The 18,163-nt window shown below is 34.6% G+C and overlaps 1 protein-coding gene across 1 annotated transcript in view; it reads left to right on the top strand.

Annotated features, from left to right (window-relative positions):
* The window catches only part of LOC150092367 (uncharacterized), a 151,161-nt gene that overhangs the window by 93,610 nt on the left and 39,388 nt on the right, over nt 1-18,163 (top strand). Inside the window, exons 8-9 of the mRNA XM_090414852.1 lie at nt 9,679-9,790; nt 12,978-13,155. Of these exons, the coding sequence (XP_090270978.1) occupies nt 9,679-9,790; nt 12,978-13,155 (290 nt within the window). The remainder of the gene's footprint in view (nt 1-9,678; nt 9,791-12,977; nt 13,156-18,163) is intronic.

Genomic DNA, 18,163 nt, shown 5'->3' with positions numbered 1-18,163 from the left:
CTTTCAGTTCTCGTCCTCCCCTTTTCCAGATATACACGTTACCAAAAATACACAGACTCCCCCCCCCCCCAAGGCCTATAGTAGATGCTACAGATTCCCCATACTATAATTAGCAAAACAGTTAGCAAGCTCTCTTACCCCCCCCCCCCATTACTGGTCATGCCACTTTTTATATAAAAAACCCTATCCATTGTAAAACTTCTGTTGAGAATTTAATGCTAAATAATTCTCATATTTTGGTTAGCTTTGATATCACATCGCTGTTCACCATCATTCCCTTTAATGACACCTCCTCACTTATAAAAAAAGTTTTCTTCCTGATATGACTGATCTCTTCTTCTGGATATTTCTCTTGGAAGCACAAAATTTATAAACAGATAGAGGGTACGTTGAAGATTGTAAAAGACATTGTTGGATAAAAATGGGAATAGAGTGACTGATGCAAAAGACATGGTGGAGTTGTTCAATGAACACTTTATTGGGTGTTTGATCCTGGAGAAGTAGATTTTAATACTAGAGGGGATAGTGCAGATTCAGGGTTTAGAAATGCAAGAGGAGAGTGTGTTTCAAATACTGAATACTCTGGATGTCAATAAAGCAGTGGGATTGGATGGAATTTTACCATGGGGTTTTTGAGAGAATGTGCAAAAAGACTGACAGCTCCAGTGATCTGGCTTTTCAATAAAAGTCTGGCTAAGGAGTGGAAGGAGGGGGTAAGATAGTGCCATTGCATAAGGGTGGTAGCAGACTGGAAGTGTCAAATTATAGACCAGTTTGTGTTTCATCAGTAGTTGTTGTTAAGATCTTGGAGAAATTAGTGAGGGACCATATACAGCTTTGGGCAGATGAGTGTAATGTTATCTGTGAAAGTCAATATGGATTTGTTAAGGAGCACTCTTGCTTTAGTAATATGATTGCCTTTTATAATAAAGTGACAAGAGCAGTTGATGAGGGAAAGGCATTTGACGAGGTACCACATGATAAGCTGATATTTAAGTTGCAGCACATGGCTTTAGATGTCGGGTTAGTGAACTGAATTCAGGATTGGCTATCTGTCTGATAAGTATCAGAGTTCTGTATGGGGTGGGGGGGGAGACAATATCAAGGAGGCCGAAAGTTACAAGTGGGGTCCCACAGGGCTCAGTACTGGCACCTATATTGTTTAACCTTTATATCAATGACATTATCTGTGGATTGCAAGGGAATGTTCAGTTGTTTGCAGATGAGGCTGGGAAGGGTTATTAGTAATAGTGCAGATGTGGTATTCCTGCAAGAGGATTTGAATAAACTGGACAGATAGGCAAATGAATGGGGGGGGTATCAGTTTAATCCAGCAAAATGTAGAGTCTTGAAGTTTGTGATGCATTTATGGCAGGCTACATACTCTGTCGGAGGAACTGTACTGGAGGAGGTAGGGGAGCCAAGAAATCTGGGGGGGGGGGGGGGTGATTGATAGAAACCTGAAATTTAAGGAGCATATAGCAAAGGTGGTGAAGGTAACCTAGAGGATTGCTGCAATACTGAGAAGGATGCTGACCTGCTGAGTTAAGAGAATCATCATCCCATTATATAAAGCCCTGATTGGACAACACTTGGAGTAATTGTTCTCAAATTTGGTCCCCGGGATTTGAAGAGGATAAATTAACCTTGGAAAGGGTGCATAGGCAGAAAACAAAGATGTTTACAGAACTGTACAATGTTAGTTATGAAGACAGTTTAAGGGAATGTGGACTACAGAGTTTGATGAATAGAAGAAGGAGAAATGATATAATTGAGACTTTTAAACTGTTGAGAAGTGGTTACAGGGTTGACACTGGAGTTCTTTCGCATGGTGGAATAGAGGGAAGGAGCGAGAAAAAGGGACCATCCCTGGAAGTTACAAAAGGAAGTTGTGAGCAAGAAGGTGAAGAGTGGTTTCTTTGCATGAAGAGTGGTTAAACCGTGGAATGCATTGCCTGATAGAGTAGTGAGAGCACGAATGGTCAGTGAGATCAAGAAGTGGTATGTTTTCTAGGGCGGGCCTCCCATGATGAGTCTTTTGACTCCATGGAGGCCTGAATCTCCTTGAGGGTACATGGCAGGAATTTGATGATGATGATGATAATATCCATCTGTAAAAAAAGGGAAACAAAACCCAAATAGCAATTGTATGGAATTTTCTTATTGAGTTTTCAAGGCAAAATTTATGTAAGCTAGTCAGAAGATATTCAGAAAAATATTGAAAATAGATTTGGGGATGAATGATATGTTGTATTATGGGAATATAACAAGGTTCTCTAATAATGTTTTGTAGACCTTGAAAGACACGATAAAGCCACATGGAAAAAAACATTCAAAACACCAATGTTATGCAATCAGAACTACATACTTAAGTTGTATTTATTGGTGGCAGTTAGATTTAAACAGTATAGATGATCCATGCATTGTTTGTGATTTATATATATCACATCATTAAGTAAGGTGGTTTTAAATGTTAAATCTGAAGACAGGTTGAAAAGTAATGGTTGTTTTTTAATAAATGAAACTAGAAATGCTTAAGTAAGTTAAATGTTTCATATAAATAATAGAGAATACTTGTTATGTGGGCTCATTTTCCCTTGTATCTACTTTGATTCTGGATACATTTTACCAAGACATCAAAAGCATTTTTGAAAAGTGCATAGTTATGTCTCGAATCAGTCTTTGATGCCTTTTTTTAGAATTCCTCATAGGCATTTAAGTGATGCTCATGTAAGTGACTCTTTTAAGTTATCAAATAAAGAATAATCAATTAGAGTTAATTTTGGGATTGTGGGCTAGATGGGTCACAATGGTTTGACCTTGAGATTTCATAGTGTAGTGAGCCATTTGCATGAATTGTAACATTATTATGATATAAGGTTATGTGTAATGATTTCAAGCTAAGTTTTTTTTTCTTTATATAAGTTTTTTGTTTGTTTTTTTGTTTTTAGTTTATTGAGTCACATTACTTATTTTTGTGAACTAGAGATAACCATATCTGTTAAGGTCGGGAGTTCATTTTAGAGCTGATGCTGATTCCAGAAAGTCTTACAGATTTGCATTTGCTACTCTATACTAATGAAGCTTTTTGCCCCATTGGATTTTATGTAGAAAATCTCAAGACAATCTGTAGAACTAGAGAGACTGTAAGAGCGAAATACGATCCAAAGGTAAAATTTGTCTTTGAAGAGTGGATGAGCAATGCTAATTTTCTATGTACTTTATAGGGAGTATGGAGATTGTATCTTTTTTTAGTCTCACTATTTTTTCTGAAGTGCTCAAATAAAAGGAATAGATATTATAGTCAGGAAAAAATGTAATGGACTTAGGTGTAGTCATAAAACGAAAATGCAAAAACTGGTCCTTGTTGGAGATGTAAACAGCAGAGAGGGAAGTAAACCTGAGGCATACAGAAAAGTTTTGAGAAAAATTGGAGAAAAGGACAAGACTAATAATAATATTAGATATATGCTAGATTTCTGTTCAGGATATGGACTAGTCATTACTAACATCATGTTCCAGCATAAAGATATGTACAAGTTCACATGGTGTGAAAACAAAAAATAAGAAAAGCTTCAGTGACTATGTTATTCTTGATAGCAATATCTTCCTGCTATTTCAGAATACAAGAATATACAGAGGATTTGAAACTGGAATTGATTATCAGTTAGTTTTAAATAGAATAAAAATGAATATCACATTGAAAAGAACAATATATAAGAAGGTTTTAAAAAGAATTCAAGTTGGGCAGCTTTTACTGGTGAACTATAGATTCAACTATAGAAACTTTGTTCAAGTGAAGCAATTCAGAAACTAGGACCAAACATTGGAGTCTCCATGACAAACTCTAAAGAAAGCATTGATTGATTCAGCTTGGGAGATGTGTTGAAATTGTCTGTGATGATATAAAAATAAGAACACCATGGCAGACAAAAAAGAAGTTAAGGAGCAGTCCAGGAATAGAAGAAAGTATGTTGAAAGTTCCTGGCAAGCAAGTTGGTAGATGCTCAAGGAATACAGAGAAAAATGTAAGACAGCTAAGCTGTATGTAAAAGTAGTTGAACAAAACTCGTGGAAAGACTTTTGTAAGAATATCGAAATGCCACCTTCCTAATATTTATCAGGAAGATGGTAAAATGTTTCCTCCATTTCTGAAACCCATCAGAAATGGAGGAAAGAGTATTGTAAAAGGAATCACAAAGTTTTTATTCTTTTATGCACACATATTCACTTAAATGTATTAATTTTATTAATGCAAATATTTCAACCAGAAACGAACTGGTCATCATTAGTGCATCAGCATGATCACAAGGTGAAGCTACATCAAAAAATGTTAATCCTATTTACAGAGCTGAGCCACATATACCAGATGCCACCTAATGGGTGGTTTACAATAAATAAGATTACAATTAAGGCCTAAATTTAAAATGAAGTGATTTGAAATAAAATTTAATTTAATTACATAATGAAATGACACAGCATTGTATTAAATTTAAAACATAAAAAAATGATAATTAAAATGGAGAGAACATTATTGTTTGTCATTTACAAGGCTGAGACTCTCCCAAATCTTGGCAATAGAAAGACAGTCCTTCCAATTTAAATTTGGGCAGAGTAGAAGTGCTTCAGCACTCTCTCCTTAAATAACTGCTCAAATCTAAACCTGTACTAATGTAAAAGGTGCATATTGGACCATAGGATATCATGGTCAATGTCCACTCCATGCTGAGCAAGGCTAGATTTTTCAGGTTTATTGTTGTTAATATAAGATTGGTGTTCTTGTAGTCGTTTTTCAACAGAACATCCTGTTTGTCCAAAGTACAAGCAGAGGCACTCACATTCAACTTGATAAACACCAGAGAGAGAGAGAGAGAGAGAGAGGGGCAGGAGCTGTTTATTTTTTGTGAATGGTAACCAAGAGGAGATTTTGTTGATAGGGAAAAAAGTTGGAATTATATCTTTTCAGGATCTTAGCAGTCGTCTTAGAGATGCCTGCAATATATTGGATAGAGACTCACCATACAAGTTCAGGGTTTTGGGCAATGGGCTTGTAAGAGTCCAAGATGCATTTAAACTTCTTCAATGTCAAACCATTCTTTAGTAAGATGCACTAAATGGTGTTCAATTCTTGTTGGAGAGCTTGGGAATTGAAGCAGATAACAGGTGCTCTGTTGAGCAAAGATTTGAAGATGCCTATTTTTTAAGATGGATGATGTGCTGAATCTTGCTGTATGTAACAGCCTGTGAAGTAGGTTTACAATGAATAGAAGTAGCAAGTATATCAGAAGAACTACGGGAAAGGAGGATGTCCAGGAAAGCTAACTAATTGTCCACTTTTGTTTTACCATAGTAAAATTGATGCATGGTGTAAGCTGTTGATTTTGGTTAAAAAGGTAAGTAGAAATTCTTCTGAGTCTGGCCAGATGACAAACACATCATCTACATATCGAACCTGAAATTGGGGGTTGTATTGAAGTGAATAAGGATTCTTCAAGATGCTCTAAGTAGAAATTAGTGCAGGTGAATGGTAAGGGGTTTCCATTGTTGTTTCCTTCAATCTGTTTGTAAAACTGGTTCCTGCAGATAAACTGCCTCAGTGCATGACAAAGTCAAACAGTTCAACTGTGTCTGGAGGAAACTCATCTGATAACAGTTGGAAAGTGTCATCCAACGGTACGTTAGTAAATAAGGACTGGATATGAAAGCTTATCATGAGGTCTCTATGTTGAAGGGTTAAGTTTTTTTTTTTTTTTTAATCAAAATATCTGATGAATTCTTCATGAAGGCTGTGTGTGGCCAGTGTGGGAGCTTAAAAGATGAGCTAGGAATTTGGCTAGGCGAGATGTAGGGGAGTCTGTGCATCTACTAGGGGTCTGAATGGAACTTCTTCCTTATATGCTTTTGGAAGGCCATAAAAATGTGTCTTCAGTTTTTTGATAGTGTCTTCATCTCAACTAATCACTTTGTTGTGTAAGGAATTAAGTTTGTTAATTTGACCGTCACCCCCCCCCCCTTGTAGTTCCACATATACCCTTTTTTCACAGGGGTCCTTGCACTGCTGGCAACCACCCAGGTAATCACCTCATGGTCACTTTCACCAATTGGTGGATGATTTGACACCTCATTGATAATTACATCCTCTGATGAGATGACCAAATCCAAGACCCTTAATCCTCGTGTGCCCTCTGTTACATACTGTCTGAGGTAGTTATCCCTCAAAAACTCAAGAAACTCATTTTCTTTACTTCCGGTTGCTATCTCTTCATTCCAGTCTATATTGCCATAATTAAAATCACCCATAATGATCACCCTTTTCTTATTTGCTTGGCTTATTTGACTATACATTTCACTATCACCACCATCCACATTACCAGGTCTATAACAACATCCCACCAAGTATTTGATTCTATTCACCTCTATCTCACACCATACTGCCTCAAAACCACTGGCCCTATTTCCCTCTTGCATCTCGACCTTGTATGGACATAACTCTTTCTCTATCATCAATAGCACTCCCCCTCCCTTTTTACCCCTTCTATCCTCACGAAACATATCATACCTTTCCATCTCTATTCCTATCAGGATGTCATCCTTATCTAACCATGTCTCACTTATTCCGACAATCTCTGGGTGCACAGACGCATTTAGTGCAACCATTTCATCTGCCTTGTTTCTTATACTTCTAGCATTGGTATACAAACACAACAACTCATTTCTGGATCTACAGCTAGTTCCACTGATACCACTCACTCGATGTGATCTCTCCATGCTGGACTGGGGCCATTTCCCTTTCTGCGTCTTCATTTTAGAACCCTTTGCGATTCCATCTGTTTCCTCTTGGTCCCTGGTCATCCCATTACTTTCCTGCCTACACATGCTCTCACCTCCTCTTGGAGCATCCACCTTTCTCACGCTGTGTACCCCCTGTCCATCCTGAGTCTCCCCATTTCCCTGCTCCTCTTGCACACCCATTCTCTCATTGTTTATACTCATACCTCTCACTTTCCCCATTCATTTCCACTTTTCAATCTCTCCTGTCTTACTCTCCTGCTCTTCCACATCACTCCCCTCTCGATCTGATTCATTCTCTCTATTCACTTCTCTACTTTCCAGCAGCAGTCTCTCCAAGCGACTCACATCATAACCACTCAAATGCAGTCCATCGCTCCAATACAGCTAACTTCGTCCCTCAAACTCATTCCACACATTAACAAACTGTACTCCCATCTCCTCACACATTTCAGCCAGAATATCATTCATAATCCTTGCTCTCCGCCTCAATTATACCTAGGCAACACACTGACTACCCTTCCTGTCACACTATTCTCTTTTATCTTTCCAAGCAGCCTCCTGACATTCATTTTGACATGCTCTTTGTTCTTTCTCAAATCATTTGTACCAATTAATACAATTAACTCTTTTGCTCATTCCCACCTCATATTCAATGCCTCAATCACTCTACTCGTTTTACCACCTGGAAAACATACCTTGTGCATTTTATCCTCTAGCACACCTTTAATAATGGAGTCGCCACTCGCTCATCTTTCATTAACTCTTTCATGCCATCATGATTTATTTTAATAGTTTTGACCTGAATCCTCTTAGTTTCATTCCGCATCCATTTCATTTCTTGCTTCATCCAATCCAATTCACCTTCCGAACTTCGTGACACATTCTCTCTATCATTAAATCTTTCTAACTCTCGACCCCCTCTTCTCACTTTCCCTCTCATTCATCCTTCTTTGTTTCCGTACTTTCGGTCCAACATATGTCCAACTTTCACTATCATTCTTCTCACTTTCACTCTCATTTATCTTTCTTTGTTTCCGTACTTTCGGACTAACATGCGTCCAACTTTTGCTAACATTCTTCTCACTTTTACTGTCATTCATCTTTCTTTGGTTCAGTACTTTCGTTCCAACATGCGTCCAACTTTCACCAGCATTCATTCTTTTTTCGCTATCATTTATTCTTTCGATTTTTTTTACTTGCGATTTCTGCATCACACCATTTCTACTTTCATTCGTTCTCTCAATTTCGTTTCTTTCTGCCTCACTTTCGTCCCTTTTAACATCCGTTATGGTTGTCAAATCGCTCTTTTTCTTTTTTCCTGATTTTTTAACATTTTTTCGCCTCTCTTTCTCACCATCCTTCTCTTGCAAACGTGCACTCGTGACACAATCAGTACTAGCACTTTCTGTCATCAATTTCATATTCGCATTCATCAGTTCCTCGTTCAGGTCACACTTCGCACACACCCTTCTTCCATCTGCACTAAACATCCACAAATCATTTATGTAATCGAAGGAATACATATAACAGACCTCACACTTAACGAAACGACTGAAATCTAAATTAAAATCATGGAATGACAATGCCGCCACCTTTTTTTTTTTTTTTTTTCTCTGCAGGTTACTAGGTTCGTAATTTAGTTTAGGCAAGAAAAAAAATCCACACTAATAATATCGGTAGCGTACAACGTTTACAGCTGCTCTTACTTAAACAATTACGCTTATATACTTAATTATTCCTAGTAAAACTTATCTGAATCAGGAGCTCTTCAAATTGCGTCCATAGCACTTGGCCCACTAGCGCCCTCTCCCAAAAAATCTTATGTCAAATTGGCAACTCTCATCCGTTCACCCAAGGACAGAATCTTTTCATCACAACCAGGAGTCTATGAAGTGCCCTGTTCGTGTGATCGAGCTTCCTATGGACAGACAGGAAGAACTGTGGACATCCTCATCAGTGAACATAAAAAAATACATCTGGCACTGTTGTTATGGCAAGTCAGGTCTGGCAGACCGTGCCTTAGCTACCTCTAGCACACAGGATCAATTGAAAAAAGAAAAACAAAAGTGTTACACAGAAGTCATTATAAGTCAAAGAGATTGTTTTTGTAATCAACAGAAGCCTTGAAACATACTCCAAACCTCAACAAGTATTGCTGTATAAATTTACCAAAAATTGGGAGACAGTCATCTTAAGATCTAATTAATATCTTCTTTCTCTCTCTCTGTTTTTTTTTCTTCAACATAGATGGCACCTGATTAGAACTTTAGTCTTTGTGTTGTCCATTGCAATTGTTTAAACTAGTCCCATTGTTATACGAGATTGTTGTTGTTTCGTGTACTGTGACAAACTGTTTTTGTTCGCTGAAAATGCTGGATAAAATACCAGCGAAATGTCAGCAATAAGTTAATAGTTTTTTTTTTTATCAGTCTGTTTTCTCATTAATACCATTAAAAATAAATTAACATGCTATGATGAAGTTGAAAGAAAAATCTTGGAATCAACAGAAATTGCACTAAATCCTGTTCATGTTAATGTCAACCTCAGCCATAATCGTTCTGATTGTTACCGCTCTGCTATTCAGCTATAGCGGTCACAGACCATGTCCTTGTGCACGAGAACAACAACGCAGCTGGTCCTGAATCCAAGTGATGTACCTAAGTAATGTTTTTTTTTGTTTTGTATTTCTTTTTTCTTCCATGTATTATGTATCTTCTAGAAAGGCGAAACTAGTAGTGCCTTTAAAAATAAATTAGTTATTTTCTAATTTAACTTTCAGCTATATAGTCATATAAGTGATTCTCCTTTAAAAAAAAAAAAAATATATATATATATATGTTATATGTATGTATCCTCATAAATATATACATTTTATGTTTTCTGTAGGCCTTACAAAAATATGCACCAGCCTCTTTGTTTCAAACTGCCTATCATGTTAGTTTGGATATCTTCAGCACTATGTTACCAGTGAAAAAATGCCTGAATAATGCTCGAATTAGTAAGTTTATGAATAATGAAATTCAGTAGACATGCACTATAGCAGAACACCACTATATCAAAATGGTGCACTATAATGAACAAGTGACATTGGTGATGTTACAATTTTCTGGTATTTCCTTTGTTATGTGTCACATAATTTCTTTTGTTCTGCATTTAATTTTATAATTTGATTCACTTTTTTCATGTGTCTCCCATTATTTTATGTCATTTTATTTGCTTTATGTATGGTCCTTACTAACCCTTTTGTGTACAATTTTCTGCCATTTTCCCATAATTTCTTCGGTTCTGTTTCCTGCAGCTTTGTTTCTTGGGAATGGAATTGGAGGTCAGTATATTTTCCCTAAATTCACTATAGTGAACCTTGCACTATTACAGACTGTCTGGTCCTAGGGTGTGTGTCTACTGTTATTTATACTGGAAAAGTTATTTCATTCCAGAAAGCACTTGCATATAATAATAATAATTTAATAAAATAATGTATGCTTTTCTGCAAGTATCTTTCTCTTGCATACACATACACACACAAACGTGCAAACTTAACTTTTATACAGTTAACAATTTTTTCAGTCTAAATAATGTACACATAGTGTATTATTTATACTAAAAAAATTGTTTAATTTATGCTTTAATGTGGATGCTAAGCACTTTCAGTAAAGAATCGCCAAGGATGTTAAATATTAATGATATAGAATCACCAGAATTATCACAATTAAAAAGAACCAGCAGGTGGTTGAGCAAAATCATTTGCAAAAATCAGATAAAGGCAAACAATCATCACTACAGTTAAAATTCAGAGTATATTCTGAAATATGGCATAGGACTCTGAAGAGTCAGATTTTAAATTATCATTGTAGATAATCTCTATTTTATGCTGTCAGCTGTTTGGCAGGTATTAAGCTTAGCCACCTAGCAAAACGTTTCTTCTTCTAATCGAAGAGTATGCATTTATCTCTTCCATTTTCACTGGTCTTTCCATCTTGCAGTTGATGTCGCTCTCTCTTTTCTTCCCCTCTGTCTGTATTTATCCACTTATTTTGGTAGCTAATATCTTTTCATCCTATATAATCCTATATTCCTTGATCTTTGCAGTTAAACTATAAATACTTCTCTTCATGCCGCTTTAGCTCATACGCTAATGCCAATGCCATTTGGTTGGAAAGACCTGAGTTAGAAACCTGTCAAGGATGTGAAGAAACTTATAAGAACTTTTTAACCTGAAAGCGAGTTAACTAGTATATGAAGGTGGCAGGGTTAACTTTTTTTTTTTTTTATCATCCTGCAAAACAGTCAAATCAGCCAGCACACAATTAACAGACATAATGCACTGGCTTCATAGTCTTCGTTCCTTCAGCCATAATTTCAAACAATGATCACCAAACTTTTTGGATATCTTCAGTTTTTATGTGATCTAATTTTGTGCATCCTTTAGTTCTTAAAAAAATCTCTTCTTTTCTTCTTCAGTATTTTATTTGATCTTTCTTTTTTCAGTACATATTTCTGAGCAATATAACAGAGTGAATGGCTCTTGTTTTATAAAATTTAACATTTTTAAAAAAATTTTATTTGTTGCTCTTTTAATTCTTCTGCAGGTTTCTGATTTTTTTTTTTTTTCATCTCTACATCTTTATGTTTTAGATATTATCATCAGACACCTCCAGGGAGTCAAAGACTCTTATAAGAGAGACTGTATATCATCCACACCATCTGTCATAACTTTTATTCAATTCATTCACACTCACCTGCACTCCTATCTCCAATCTAAATTATGCAACCTAAATAATTAAATTATGCTACTTGTTTTATTATTTTATCATATATAACTAATTTTGATTTAATAAGCTCTTTGCCTTTAAATATCATGATTTTTGTTTTCTTTTATGAAATCTTTAGATTATATTGTTGGTTTATTGCATCGGTTCCCAACCAGTAGTACGCATATCCCCAGGGGTACCCGCTTGGCCATTCATAGGTACACGAAAAATAATCAGTAATGGTGGAAAAACAAGTAAAGTAAACAAATTACAAATTAGAATGACTGCCTCTCAATATCTAAGATATGGGAGAGAGTCTTATTCTAATCACACATCATTAAAATTTTTTAATACAGTTAATAACTAATAATACAGTTTTTCTTCAGTTTTTTTCCCCATGCATTGTTTTATGTATAACATCATGCAGCTCTCACTGTTTAAAATCAATCCACTCTTTGCATTCTGTCTTATAATTAACCCTGCAGAGGTCGCACTCAAAAAAATTGCAGCATAGGTCGCATGTATCTGAGAGATACATTCATTACTAGTATGTGCTAAAATGTGATAAAACTTAAAGAAAAAACACTGCAAATATAATACATGATGGTTTATTTATTTTCAGTTACAATCTAGAAATTATTGAACAAAGAAACAAAGAAAAAAAAAGACTAAACCAATACTATACTGACATCGGAGTTCGCGGTATCTCTCAGATAAAATTTACTATGAAATATCACATATTAAACCAAAACTGATTGCATAAACAGTGTGGAATATCACTCGTAATATATGAATGCACGGCCACTCATGACCTCCATGCTATACATCGATATGTGTAAGAATATTTATATAAACAATTTGCATGTATCTGTCAGATCAGCTGCGACCTCTGCAGGGTGAACTAAAGGTGCTACTGATGATGACCTGTAATATTTAGAGTGAAATATATGGCTTTTAAATAAATATTATTTACTTATTTCCTTGTGAATTGAAGCAAGCAAATATGTTTAAGAGCATTTCTGATTTCCCTTGGATAATCTCCCTTGTCCAAAACATTTATCACTTTGTTATAGTACATAAGTAAGTTAGTAAAACATGAAAAAATTCCTCTTGTCACTAACTGGAATCGAGCTTGGACACTATTTCTTCTGATGGCCTTTTTCTGTTGATGCAACATGCCACTTCCATTGAACTACACAAGTGCTCACATAACTACTTCAGTATTCTGTATGAATAATTTCATAATTATTCATAAAGCACTTTAGAATCCTAAAATAATTTAGGATTCTGCGTAATTAAGTATAATTCTTAATAAAGAGTTTTAGTTGTGTGCGTGCTTGCATGTGCGTGTCAAAGTTAGGATAAATATTAATTTAAACATGTCGTGAAATGTAAAGTTTTTTATTTATTTATTTTTTTATACTCCATTAACAGCTAAGAAGGAAAAAGCCATCAGCTATGTCCATAAGGCAGTCGAAATTGTTCTGAGTCCTGTAGTTGAAACTCTTTCTTGTCTGCCACATGCTTCTCAGTGTGCTGGAGCTAGTGCTGTTGGATCAGCCTTTGCACAAGCATGGCTAGATTATTTATGGACAAGAAAAGTCAAGTTTAGGTAAGATTTTGAAAGATTTAAGATTATCCTTTGAAGTATCTTATAGCAGCTAGACAATTGATTACATGTGTATTATGCTACTTCTCCATCTCATTAATAAACAAAATTATTTGAAAAAAATTTACAATTGTGAAAATTATTTGGAAAAAAAAAAAAGAATTAACAGATGATCCTTAAATAATATCAGTTTTTTTTTTTTTTTGGGGGGGGGGGGGGACAATATTGCATCATCAAATTCTTGATATGCACCCTCAATGTGTGCTAATCTTTTATTTGTCATGACTAATATTGTCAGATATTGGTCTTCCCCTGGGTCTTCTGTAATATTCTGGCATCAAACACACACATTTTCCTAACTTTTCTTCTCCATTCGGTTTGTGTGGCTTGGCCTTACTGCCTTAGATTAGCTCTGCTCATTCTTGAATGCTAACAATATCAGGTTCCTTCCTAATATCTTTATTTTCAATATGATTCTGCCATAGATTCCATTTGTTGACTCCTCTAATTTTTCTTAGAACTCCTGTCTGTGGTGTCTAGTCTTTAATTGTTTTATTTCTATCTCATTTCTTAGATCCAAAAGTAGCATGTCACACCAGATCAGGATGAAACTTCTTGGACTCCTTTACCTTGCAGCAAGACACAAAATGTTTTCCCATTCTTCCTGTTTATATATATGAATCATGATGGGTTTTTTGATTAAAACCAAAATGGGGGGGGGTATCTGTTTGTTTCAGGATATATTAGAAATGAATAATTAAGAAGACTCTTAAATATTGTAGTGTATTTGTTTAAATTACTAAAAAAGTGTATGTGTATATATATATTTGTGTGTGTGAGCCAACATTAATGAAACATGAGTCATGTGAGAATGACATGGGTGATTATTCTCACATGGCTCATTCATGAATAATAAGAGAGAAAAAGAATAGGTGTGAATAGAAACACTTTCATTAGATGCAAATGAATTCCTAATAATTGATAATTGTGGTATATATCTGTGTATCTAATAAGTTGCTGGGGGGGGGAGCCAATTAAGTGAATGTATACAGTCATACCTCGGTTAATGTTATTAACCGAGGTATAACTGTTATAAATGTTATAAAGCCTCGATGTAACGAGGTATGCAATTTCAAGCCCCATTTTACGTAAAAATACTAACATTTTAAGATCAATGCCCGCAGTCATTCGACTGGCAAAAGACTGTGACTTGTCACGTACTCCCAAGCTGTGGGGGTGTCTGTTTTAACAGTTTTGCACGTCATCCACGTAATTTAGTTATTGCTTACACTTTGTAGGGTGTGTTTCAGTGTGGTGCATTGCAATAATGACATATGTTCTCTGACAGCATTATTGTAGATTTTGTAAAGATTGATATTTAGTTAAAATGTCAGAATCAAGGAAAAGAAAAGATTTTCTTAGAAACTAAATTAAATATCGTACAACTTGCTGAAAGAGGTGAAAGAAAATCCGATGTGGCACATTCTTTAGGATTAGCACAGTCAACTTTAAACAACCATACTTAGCCAATTAGAAAAAAATAAAACAATCTGCTCAGAATTGTACAGATGTTACAGCAGCAAAATTAACTCGCTTAATTAACCCTCCAACCGGCCAGGATGTATATATACGTCCAGCTAAATCTGGATACGATTCAGTTCACCTGTTGTAAGAACATGGATAAGAAGTGCAATTCGGCCGGCATGTCCATTAGAAGGTGTGATAATCCCTCATGCTGAAGAGAACATTTAATCAGATTATCTCACGCTCATAGCTGCATCTGAGTTGCCTATAACAAGAAATGCAGTTCTTCCTATGCTGGGTAACTGAATCTTAGTTACATTGGATAGACTAAAAATTATTTTTATTTCTCTTTTTATTGTACAATACAAATTTCATGCCTGTACAAAATAAAGATCTTTGCATAGTTTCTTCACTTAAATATTGCCTTACCATTGAGAACCAATTCCATTTTTAATTTTTTTTTCCTAATCTTATTCCACAAAACATTTTCTTTGTTCTCGAAAAAATTAATTTACGATAATTATTTGAAATATTATTTAAAAAAACCAGCTGCCGACGTTTGAGATTATGTTATATTTTTGTTCTAAATCATGTTTCAAAGAATACTTCACAGATTTCCTGAAGGACATTCTTGAGTGACTTTGCTTTATAGAGAATATCATGGAATTCTTTAATCATAACACTAAATTTTTTTCTTTATATTGTAATCAACTGTACTTTGCACTTTCACCTTCTTGGTTTCCCTGTATAATTGATGATTACAAAATGAAATGAACGGTTATAATTTAAATTGATTTGTATATATTTTCTACTATTTCAGATATTACTCCAATTTTATAGTAAGCGATACTTTTGCTTATATATATATATATATATATATATATTACAAAGTTTTGTAATAAAAATTTCCGCTACAATGACAGAATCAACAATATTGTTGTCATATTTCTTTTTGTGGGAGAAAAATGGTAAAATGTCACTCTTATAATTGTATCAGATGTTATAATGGCAAAAATAGTAAGAAAAAAATCATTTGTATTTTCTTTTCAAAACAAAAGAAATAACATTGTAAATTCACCAAATGAAAAAGAAAATACTACATATTTTTCTTGTATTATCTGATTTTTGTTTCTTGTAGTACAAAGAAGAAATCACTGCATATATCATGGTAGAAAGCAAGAAGACAAAAATCTGTAAATTGATTACATTTAACAAATAGAGAAATCATGTCATAAAAAAATTATTCACGTAAGAGTTCTAATATCAGCAGACATAACGACATTTTCTTCTAGATTAGATACGTGGTATTGTTGAAGTAGCTAAATCTTTGCTGCTGTTTACACTAAAGTGAATGGGAATGTTCCCCAAGTGATTTACATTTGTAACAGTTGTCTTGCAAGCGATTTATAAAATAAATTCTCTGCAATATCTGCAGATTGAATAGGTCTATAACTCTCCCTTTCCTGAAAAAAATAAGATTATGTAAAGCATGTGCTCCTTTGCTTTTAAAATAATTCAAATCCTCTTTTCAAGATAATTGTATCAAATAATTTATAATTTTTCGATAATAAAAATGAAACTGATCGTTATAAATTAAGAACTTATTTTAGCATAAATACTATATCAGCCTGCAAAAGAAAGGTCTGTTCTTTCTATGTTAGGATGTCGACTAATCAACAATCGAAAAGGAAACAAGACCTTTTCCTCCAGATAAAAGGATTACTATCAAGTATTTCTAAGACGGATTATTTCAGAAATAATCTATGTCTTAGAAAGTTTTTTATTTGCTAGGAAAGAAAGCAAAAGGTCATATTTATTTCAATAAATATTATTTAAAAATAATACTACTGAACTTTCTTTTGTGTGGTATGCATATAAACAGTTTTACATGGTGAAAACATAGAATAGAGTTTCTAAAGTTTCAAATAATTGCAGCGGAGTAGAACAGCTGATTATAGATTGAAAGTGTACAGAATTAGAAGCTTCACGAAACAACAATATTATTGCCTTATTTCTATTATGGCCATAGTATTTTTACCTCTGAGAACAAAGTTTCGTATAACAAAGTAATTTCATGGAACGCATCCTCTTCGTTAATTGAGGTATGTGACTGTAATCTCGAAACATGCATGTTCACATTTATGATGGACATATAAAAAACACTTATGAGGATAGGGAAAGAAATATTTGCAAAATACAAAAACTAACCAATAATTTAAGCAGTACCTATATAGCTGGGTAAATAGCTATAGGGTGAAACATATCCATCGAACTAATAATGTCAATCAGATAATGATTCACCTAGGTGTGATATGAATAGTGTAGTTATTCAGTAATGATTGTTATAATCAGTGTACACTTTCTTCACATAGTAACATATACATAAATAATTTCTCCATTTTTATGCAGACATTTTTTTTTTTTAAATTCACAATTATTACATTATTTTAAAAGTTGTAAATGATGTCACATCACAGCTAATATTTTATATGCTAATGTGTCCATCCTTAGTCTTACTAAGAATAAAGACTAAGTATGTGTTCATACTTAGTCTTTATTTGAGTTGTAAATCAGCAGTTAGAATTGAAGGAAGTACAGGAAGATGGTTTAATGTTAAATCTGGTGTGAAACAAGGATGTACATTATCCCCTCTGTTATTCATTATCTATATGGATCACATTATGAAAGAAAGTGGTATTAAACATGATATGAAAATTGGAGATGTTAATGTCAGCTCTTTGCTTTATGCGGAGGATGTTATACTTCTAAATAAATCCGCTACAAGTCTGCAAGATTCTCTAACTAAATTGAATAGCTGTTGTAATAGATATGGTATGAAGGTCAGCAATAAAAAGACAAAGACAATGAAAATAGGCAGAATCATTGAAAATGTCAACTGTGTTGTGAATGGAGAACCTGTGGAACAAGTAAAATATTTCAGCTACTTAGGCACGATTTTTACTGAAGATGGTAAATTAAATATAGAAATAGACAACAGAATCAGCAAAGCTGGTATAAGAGAGAAATTAGTCGGAACACTAAATTAGCTGTATACAAGACAGTGTTCAAACCAGTTTTAACTAATGGATCTGAGAGCTGGGTCAGAAGTAAAATACTTGACTAAAGACTAGAGACTGCAGATATGAGAGTCCTGAGAAAGATTATAGGCATGAGCAGATGGCATCAATGGCAATATCATATTAAAAACGAGGATATTAGGAAAGAACTTGACGTTGTCTGCATCCAGAATGCGTTAGCAGAGCTAATCTCAGGTGGTATGGTCACCTAAACAGAATGGGCGAGGAAAGATTAGCAAAACAAGTGTTCTCTGCCAGGTTGGCAGCAAAACGACCCAGAGGAAGACCAAGATATAGGTGGATTGATGCGGTACAAAGTGCCTTAGACGATAGAAATATAAGATCTGGTAATGCTGGAGTCTTGACAAGTAACAGACTGATTTGGAGGAAAATTGTAGATAGGAAGTTAG

The sequence above is a fragment of the Typopeltis vanoorti genome, chromosome 26 (genome assembly GCF_054136105.1).
Source record: "Typopeltis vanoorti isolate ZY-2024b chromosome 26, IOZ_Tvanoo_1.0, whole genome shotgun sequence".
Lineage (NCBI taxonomy): Eukaryota > Metazoa > Arthropoda > Arachnida > Uropygi > Thelyphonidae > Typopeltis > Typopeltis vanoorti.
Note: the sequence above shows the minus strand (reverse complement) of the source record. Positions and strands in the feature narration are given on the sequence as shown.